This window comes from Nicotiana tabacum, chromosome 3, assembly GCF_000715075.1.
Source record: "Nicotiana tabacum cultivar K326 chromosome 3, ASM71507v2, whole genome shotgun sequence".
NCBI classification, from domain to species: domain Eukaryota; kingdom Viridiplantae; phylum Streptophyta; class Magnoliopsida; order Solanales; family Solanaceae; genus Nicotiana; species Nicotiana tabacum.
In genome coordinates, this window is record NC_134082.1 from 124308319 (window position 1) to 124317472 (window position 9154).

Consider the following 9154-nt stretch of genomic DNA (forward strand, 5'->3'; position numbering starts at 1 on the left):
AGTCCTTCATAGAGAAGAGACTGTTTGTGGTGCCCTATGTAAAGAAGAGTTTTTAAGGGTTTCTCCAAAGGCACCTCAATACAAATACGAGCATACCTTCCCCGTGTAGTTGATGAAGTACAAGTGTCTATCTTTAGTAGTCGCCCTAATTTTGAGCCAATCTTACTGAGTATTTCCAAGTCATAAAACTCTGTAGGCAACTCAGGCAGACGTACCCATAGAGCTGAGTATGTAAGTTGCGTGGCGGAGGCTTTAAACTTTGGTTCCCATCCTCGCACAGTTAGGAAGTGGCTAAGAATGAACCATGGGCCTCCATGTAAAGCTTTGTGCATATTTTCTTCTCTTTGGAACTTAATGAGGAAAGAATCAGAACCCAAATCAATTAGAGGAAGTACCTCTGTGGGTTTCCATAGAGTCATCAATTTATCATGCATGATTTGGTGTGTAATTCTTTTGCCAAAAAGTTTGACTATAACAGAGTACATCCATGGTTCATATAGACGTGACTTATCAGTTGATGAAATTGGTATAAAGGCGCCATCGTCAGTAATATTATGTAGTAGTTCATCTGTTAAATCTAGAGTGTTTAGGGAAGGTATTTGGTTGGTTGAGGAAGGCAGAAGGTATTTCTCGCTTAGTAGTGTTTGTAGAAAAGTAGGTGTTCGTGTTTGCATGGTCGCATTATCGATTTGCATAGATCCTATATCAGGTGGTTTGGAAACTTGATTACACTGTTGTAGTCGTTGTTGAGAATTAGCCATGATGTGTGTAGGGTAAGAGGGAGATTAAGCTAACAGAAACTGTGTTCTGTAGTAGCATTTACTTTGACATGGAACTACTGTAATTTATTTATATCTTTCAAATGAAGTATACAAAGTTATATGTTTCCTGTTTTAATTTATAAAATATTGTATAAGATGATATACCAACAAATTACTGTCAAATATTTTGGATTATTTCAAATGCAGGAAACTATTTTAGAATCCTGCAAAATTTATTTTTTAATAAATCAATCGAAATCGATCGATTTTTTATATAAAATAAATTAAAACTAATATTCAAAAAATTGACTGAAATCAATCGGTTATTTCAGTCCGTCACTTAAAAAAAACCGGCCAACTTCGGTCACTAATTTTATATTTTTAATAAAATCGACCGAAATCAGTAGGTTACTTTCGCGCGAAAATGAAATTAAGGAGTACAAATAAATTAAAAGAAAATTTAAACCAAAATGTACTAGTAGTCTACCAGTAGAATAGTATCATGACAGTACAGACCCTTATTCGAGTTCCAGACGGTACATTTTTTAATTGCATAATTAAAAATACCGGCCGACTTTGGTCGGTTTTTTCAGCAAATTTTTTCTTTTTGGGTTGTTTGTGAAAATTAATTTACCGATCAAAATTGGTCGGAAATTGCGACTGACTTCGGTCGCTATTTTTTTACAAACCAACATATTTTCAATCGATTAAAATCGGTCGGAAATTGATCGATTCTTCCAGATTTTCGACCTATTTCGATCGATATTTTTGGACGATTTTAAGCAGTTTCTTAGTAATGATATAAACCGAAATAAACAAAATATTATCTTACCCTTTGACCGGTCAACTGACCCCAAATGTTAACATTTGACTCAAGTTTTGCTTTCTAAGTGGAGTTTAGTCTACTTGTATTTTATAATTAGGTAATAGGGGTTGTATGGTTGGAAATAAGTTATCCAATAAATAATTATTTCGAAATTAGTTATTCAATCCTCTCATAGGAATAACAAATACTACAATCTAGGGATAACTAATCTTGGGATTAGTTATATTAAGATTTTATCCCAACTAAATATGAAATAAACTCATTTTAAATTTAATTTCAGAATTAATTATTCCTTATCCCTCGTACCAAACGAGCCCTAATATATTTTATTGTTACAACATTTTTTTTCTTGAAGTTTAGGACAAAAAAGTTGGAGGGAAGCACCTTTCCTTTAGATCTTTTATTTTAATTGATGAGGCGTTTGAACGTTATTATAAGAAGAAATCTAAAGATTACATTGCTCTTTCAAAAAGCGAAAAAAAGAAAGAAAAAAAGCAAAAAGGTTTCCTTCTAAAGCCACCAAAATAAAATCCCATACTTCTTCTCTCACGCTTTGTTCCCAAACATACCAGATCCCCCGCCACCATTTACGCCTAAATGGACCCACCTCCGCCGGCTCCGCCGTCTACCACCACGGATTCCCTCTTGGACCTGCCACCTCTTCCTACTTCCACCACCAAGGTCCGCCTTTTATGCAGCTACGGTGGGCATATAGTTCAACGTCCCCACGATAAATCCCTCTGCTACGCCGGCGGGGACAACCGTGTCGTCTCCGTTGACCGTCGTACCACCGCCGCGTCCCTCTCCGCCCTTACTGCCCATCTTTCCCGTTCCCTTTACGGCAACCGTCCGTTTTATCTCAAATACCAGCTCCCTAACGAGGAACTTGACTCTCTTATCTCTGTCACAACCGATGAGGACTTACAGAACATGCTTGAGGAACACGATAGGATCACCTGTGGCTCTGTTACATCTTCCCGTATCAGATTATTTCTCTTTCCTGTAAAGCCTGAATCCTTAGGCTCGGCTTTACTTGATTCTAAAGCGGATTCTTGGTTCTCCGATGCTTTGAATAATACCCGGATTGCTAGAAGGGGCCAATCTACTGATTCGGGTTTTGTGAATGAGCTTATCGGGTTTGAAAATATGGGTAGGTCTAATTCTGCAGAGGGTCAGGGTGAAAATTTGAGTGCCAAGCAAGGATTGGAGCTTGGGGGTGGTTCAGTGCCTGAGTCTTTGGTTTTGGAAACTAGCTCATCTTTTGGTTCGACCAGTTCTTCCATTTCAATGTCTAATTTGCCTGCTATTGGAGTTCAATCCGAGGATGGTGGTGCCAATTTGCAGGACAAAAGGGTTAGAGTGCCCTCATCAGCTTCACTAGAGAGGTATTACTGTTTTTTTTTTCTTTTTTCTTTTTGATGTTATCTTGTTATGCTATTGGCGTCGTTTAGAGTATCTAGGTTAACAAAAGTTTAGATCTTTGGTTGACCTAGGGGTCTGATGGGCTGAATTTTGCGCCCAATACCTATGATGTACGAGTAGTTTCGTTTCAGTTGACTTCTACTTTGCCTGGTGAAAATGGAAGAGATGTGGTGGGATGGATGGAATCCCTTCACCCTGTCTCGGGTTCAAGCCCTGGGAATGGAGAAATTCCTAGTAGGGAATGCTTCCTCCTAATATACCCTATGTGGCTAAATCCGGATTAGTCGGGCCAATGGTACCAGATAAGAGATAATAAGGTGCTGAAAAACATATTGATTTATATTTTTCACTTTCTAGTCACCCCCTTCTCCCAAAAAGAAAAATAGAAAGAAAAAAACTCCCAAAAAGAAAAAACAAATGCTTTGGCATGTAATCTAGGCTGTCAGGCTGCTTGTGTGGTTACTGTAGTCGTATGAGTTGACAGTCTGCACTTCCCGGAATTGCTTTTGTTCAATCTATTCACTCTAATAAGTCTTAGTCTTTTCCTCTTTATTACTCCAATTAAGGGCCTTGTAATGTTCTCTTGAGCTTTTGAATCTATCTGTTCAAGACAGTGTTGGCTTTTTTATTGATTTCTTGCTGGGAATACACTAATGAAAAGAGGAAAAGAAAAGAAGGCAATAGTCTTCAATTCGGAAGCTAGATCACTTGGGACCTTACACGGAGAATAAGATGCATGGATTTATTTGGATCTGGATCCTTATTCCTTACCTTCGGTTATACTTATCGCCTCTAATCTGTACTTATGGGCTTCATCTATGGTTTATTTCCACAGTGATAACAGTGTTGGAAGTACTAGTTTTCAACCAAAAGTTGGAATTCACCAAGAGCAACTTGTTCAAGTTGTGTCGAGTATGGCCTCACACAGTCTTATCGAAGTAGAAGGCTCCATGGCAAATCCCTCTCTCATTCAGACGCCAAAAATGGTTCAGGTTTCTGGGTATCAATTACCTCAGACATTGGATGGGAAGCAGCCGCAACAAGGCTTGCAATATGTTCATGGTGGTGCCTGTTATGTACCGCACTATCCTAGCGGTCCATTGCCAGTATCATCCTGTTATCCATTTTATCAGCTTCCCATGCAGCAGCCACAACAAAATCCTTATCCGTTGAATCAACAATACCCAATATACTTAGTTCCAGTTCAGCCAATGCAATCCCAGAGTATGCCGGTGCAGCCAAACATTAATCATACAGCAGTGATTGGCCCCAATCGCCCCCCCTTGCATCCACAAAGTGTCATGAACCCTCCATCAATAGTTTATAAGGAGGTTATGACGGCTCAATCAGTACCTGAGTTGGGTTCTAAAGTTTATACAACAGTCCCAGCAGCAACACCACCCATTAATGCACTTTCTCAGACTCAGCAACACTATACTTCCCCTCCTGAGCCACAGCTTGGTTCCCAACCTATCTTAAATGCATCAGTTCCTGCTGCAAATGAAGCAAATGAGATTGAGGATGATCTTGCATACAGTCAGATATATAAGTCTCAGCCTCCTCCACCCTCGTTCATTTCCCAGTGCCAAACCATTACAAAGGGGGCGGCAGTATTACTTTCAGAGTCTTCAATGCAGCTGCACAGTAACAATATGATGAACCAGGCACCATCACATCCTCAGTGAGGCTGTGAAAAGAAAAGCAAAAGTTTTGATAGTGGTTCATCTTTTCTTATAGTTCACAACTTTTAAAATTTATTCTTTCATCTTGTTTGAGGCACATAAACCATAAGTTTTTCTTGTGCAATTTGTTTGTCTTTTTATATAATATTTGGTAGTATTTCCCATACTCCGAGCGCATCCCAACCAAAAAAAAAGAAGAAGAAAGAACAAGAAAAAAAGAAGAAGGAAATTTAGAAATTGGTGAAGACTGAAAGTTTTGGTTTGTATGTGTCATGATATATTTGATGAATAATAGTGTTTTTTTTTACCATCAGTGTTTTGTTTGATAATGGGTAACTCTTGACTCTCAGCTGTTGCGTGCTAAGTGAATAGTCATCTGATAATTGAGTTGTTACCTGATTAATGTGTCTAAGAATGCTGAGAGTGTTAAGCGTACTTCTTTGCGGTCCTTAATGTGGTGCTCTTACTCAAGAATATAGTTGCGCTGATTTCAATGTTCTTTCTTAGTGTATTCCTTTTTGCAAGTTGTGTAACTTACTGGATTCAGCACGAAACCAAATGATACTATTCTGTAGTTCAGAACTTAAAAACTGATTGTTCTTCAAAAGTCCTACTAAATCCTCATCTACAAGACCCAGCTTCTGGCTCTCTCTTTGTCCCTTATTGGGTTTTTTTGGGAGCACCATGCTATCGAAGTCTTTATCTTTTAGACAAGATGCAAGTGATTGCACACGAAGCATGGTTTGGTTTAGTTCTGTGTGATATATTCCTCCTTTTGATATAACTGTCTGTGCTGTGTATCACGAGAACAACAGGGCATATATGATATATTCGTGTATGAGTCAAGAAAGGTTGTTTACTTGCAAAAATTATCTTTTAAGAAATGTTTCAGAAGCAGGGCATATATGATATATGCGTGTATGAGTCGAGAAAGGTTGTTTACTTGCAAAATTTATCTTTTAAGAAATGTTTCAGAAGTTGCGAATGGAGCACCAAGCTGCTGGCTTGGAGGAACTTTGCTGCTAATAACAACTTCTTGGTGGATTAGAACAAAAATTTGCATTTTTGTCCAAATGATAGGAACAACAGTAAAACAAGTAAAATTGGGTGATGTTGGTTTCGATGTGAAGACTGTGAAGTTTCTCACTCTCTTGGAGCACATTCCCTAAGAGTATTCTCAATTGAATTTCCTCGAGGGCATCCTTCTTATTATCTCTCTAACAAAACAAAATCAGGACGAACAAGCTATCCATCAGAGAAGACATTCAGAGACTAACAACACAAGGATTTAGTGGGACATGATCTCATGCATCAGAAAACTTTGGCAAGTATTTGCAGCTGCAATAATATAGCTTACAGGTTCTCATCATTGCTCTTGCTATTAAATAACTTAGCTATGTTTGGCATTACCTTTCTTCTTCTCCTAACCGCGAAGGAAGCCGCTCTAGGTGTTCGAGGTGCAGGAGATGTTGACTTTCTGAACTTAACTCGTCTTGCTGGTGTCATTTTTCCACTTATTGAAGTGGATTTTGTACGTAAACCGTTCTGGGATTGTTCCAGGTTTGTTTCATTTATCTCCTCCCACTTCTGCAACTGCATATCAACCAATATCTTTGCAGAAGGTGAATACTCCATTTTCGGGCCATTTTGCTCTTCTTCCATTTTAAGCTCTTGGATTTCCTCTCTGATGACCTCTGTCTTCATTGAGATCTCCTTTTCACTGGCTTGCAAAGCTTTTATCCAAGCCTGAGCTGCTGCTACTTTTTTATCCGCAATTTCAACTGCCTTTGCTGCACGTCCCGTCAAGTACTCATACTCAAATCTTGAAATAGTTATTGAGCTGCCCTTTGAAGCTGATGCCCTACTTTTCATTGTAATCTCAACAAGCCTCTTTAGATTGTTGAGGACAATAGCTTCTGATAATTTGATGGTTTCAAGCTCTTGTATTGCAGCTTCCCATTTTTCCTCGACCAAGAGCGTTTCAGATTCTGTTTTCTGAATTTCTTGTTTGACTTTTGCAGCTTCCTCAATTGCTGTCACCCTTTCTTTCTCAGCTTCTTCAGCTTCATTTCTCAACTGTTCAAGAGTGAAGGATAAACTTGAAACAATAGAGCTTGCTTTTCCTTCATTGTCTGATGCAGCTTCCAGTTTAGCCTTTGCCCTCAGAAGCTTCGCATTCAGGTTCTGAATTGTCAAGTCTGCTTTGTTTCCTTTTTTCTTTAATCGAGCTGATTCCTCAGAGATGCGTTTGAGCTCATTCCTCACTATGTCCATTGAAGCCATGAACTCAAAGCTGCCTCTTTTAATGGAAGCTAATTCCTTCTTTGCTGTCTCCAAGTCGTCTTTCAATGACTGCAACAAAGATAAGTCTTTTTCCAGGAAATCAGATTGGATAGTCAAGCTCTCGTCTTTATGAATCCATCTGTCCATTTCCTTTACTTGCTTCAATTCACTTTCCAAAACTTGGACATCTGAAGTTGTCAAGGCCAGTTTTTCTTGTAGCTCTTGTGATATCTGAATTTCTTGGACCATGTCATTCATTTTCTTCCTGTTCTCCTCCATTGCTATTGAATGTTTCTCGGCATCTTCCCTTCTTTGAGCTTCAATTGCTCTGAATTCTTTAATGGCCTCTATTCGGGCCAACTCAACTAGCACAAGCTCTTCGTTAAGTTCCTCAACCTCCTTCCTTAATGCATCTACTTTGATTGAAAAAGATTGCATTTTCAAACTAGAGGTTTCTATTTCTTGCTCTGCTCTTCTTTTTTCTTCTAACATGGAAGCCATATCTTGTTTAAGCTTAATCAGTTCTTCTTTTGCATGTCCCAAGTCGGTTGTTACTTTGGAATTCTGAGGGTTGATAATAGCCATCCCCCAGTTTCCTCTTTTTGCCGTCTTTAGTTTCTCCAAGTCTTGATTGCTGTCATGTAGTCTTGAATTTAACGCTTCTATCCGTGAAGTTAGCTCTTTCACCATCTTTTTCGCGTCCAAAAGCTCAGATTCTGCTTGGGCTTTTTCTGACTCTGCAGCTTTTCTGCTGTCACTGAATCGCCCAACGTTCCTTCTTGCTATGTGAAGTTGGCTAGTTCTTGGATATGGCTTCTGATTGAGCATGCAAGATTAATGTTAGTTCACAAAGAAATACCCAACTGATGCAAATTTAGTCTTCATATAATATAGCTGACTGGTGAAAGTGGATGTAAAATATGCAGTATACCTACCTCTAAAGACTTCATAATTGATGATTGGATAAGTGCAGAATTTCCTTCAAGAACCTTTCCTTTATACAAATCAATGGCTGCTTTAACTGAACCTAAGCTCTCTTCCATGGAATTCTTCTCCTTCCTTTTTCAAGTTCTCTACAATTAGCATCAGAAGAGAACTCCCACCTTATATGAAGCTCTGACTATGTAATCAACTCTTCTGCTAAGTCTGTTGAAACAAAACGTTAGAATCTTCATACATGTCAATGAACTATACGCAATATAACAAGGAGAGAGTAATGTTTACCTGGTAATAGTTGATGGAAAAGACATCAGAAAATGGTTTATCAGTGAGATGCTGGAATTGCCAGTTGGAGCAGGTGTTATGAGCTCCATAAAAAAAACCATGAAATAAAAGGGAAAATAAGGAGATGGATAAAGCTGTTAACGATTGGCTGCTGTTACAAGCAAAAAATCTTGTCTTTTCCTAGAGGGAGGCCCAACTACCAATCTACTGGCATGAAACGATAGTAGTAGTAACCTTTTTTAATTCTTTGTTTTCTTTTTATAACCCCAGAAGTTAATGCAATGTGCATTTGAATGTCGGCGGATCTTTTATTTTTTATTTTGAAAAGAATGAGAAAATTGTTTTTCAAGTCGTGGCGTTTGTCTTGTCACTTATTCCTTGCCTTGCTACACGTCAAAAGTCCACATGAAGATAATTGACACTTCTACATTCATAGCATGAGAAATAAAACTAAATGGATGATTTTAAATTTGAGTTATTTTACAATATAACACTCTTATTTTCTAATGGTATCTCATAATTTAAAAGTCTTTTTATAGCTGACGAATGTACGTATATACTCTTGAGCTATCAAAACTACTTCAGGAGTCCTTTTCAATTTTTGTAACCTAAACAGCTTTTCAAGTGGTGTTTGGTTGAAAGAATTTGTCCTACAAATTTGAAGACGAAAAAAATCGAACATTTCTATCAACAATTTTTTGACAGATGCCACAAATAAGACGTTAGGCGAGACCAATGTGTCAGTACAGAACAAGTGCATTTGCTACTTCCCCAATATTAAGGTGCATGAGTGGCCACATCGTTAGATCCTAAACCATATGGACAAGAAGATACTTCTTCGGTATCATTTTAGTGTTTGACTCAACACTAAATTTAGAACTAAAAAAAAATACATATTTCTATGGCTAAACAAGACAATATTATTTTGGATAAAATAAAATATTTAAAGTTAAATA

General features: G+C 38.1%; 2 protein-coding genes across 2 annotated transcripts; one reads left to right on the forward strand and one right to left on the reverse strand.

The window, feature by feature from the left end:
• Positions 1-2046: 2046 nt before the first annotated feature.
• On the forward strand, positions 2047-5001 carry LOC107781273 (protein PAL OF QUIRKY). Its single transcript, XM_016601960.2, has 2 exons — positions 2047-2972; positions 3845-5001. The coding sequence occupies exons 1-2, from the start codon at positions 2185-2187 to the stop codon at positions 4692-4694; spliced, it is 1638 nt and encodes a 545-aa protein (XP_016457446.1). The 5' UTR covers positions 2047-2184; the 3' UTR covers positions 4695-5001.
• An 876-nt stretch (positions 5002-5877) lies between these two features.
• Positions 5878-8423, reverse strand: LOC107781272 (protein PLASTID MOVEMENT IMPAIRED 2). The gene is made up of 3 exons (XM_016601959.2): positions 8199-8423; positions 7910-8120; positions 5878-7790 (listed from the first exon to the last, which is right to left on the reverse strand). Exons 2-3 carry the CDS (start codon positions 8015-8017, stop codon positions 6045-6047), a joined length of 1854 nt encoding a protein of 617 aa, XP_016457445.1. The 5' UTR covers positions 8018-8120; positions 8199-8423; the 3' UTR covers positions 5878-6044.
• Positions 8424-9154: the final 731 nt, after the last annotated feature.

Bases quoted from the DNA above. Each gene is read 5' to 3' on its own strand.
- LOC107781273 (XM_016601960.2), top strand. From the start codon at position 2,185: ATGGACCCACCTCCGCCGGCTCCGCCGTCTACCACCACGGATTCCCTC. The intron at 2,973-3,844 runs GTATTACTGTTT...TTATTTCCACAG, and splicing joins TCATCAGCTTCACTAGAGAG to TGATAACAGTGTTGGAAGTA.
- LOC107781272 (XM_016601959.2), bottom strand. From the start codon at position 8,017: ATGGAAGAGAGCTTAGGTTCAGTTAAAGCAGCCATTGATTTGTATAAA. The intron at 7,791-7,909 runs GTAGGTATACTG...ATGCTCAATCAG, and splicing joins CAATTATGAAGTCTTTAGAG to AAGCCATATCCAAGAACTAG.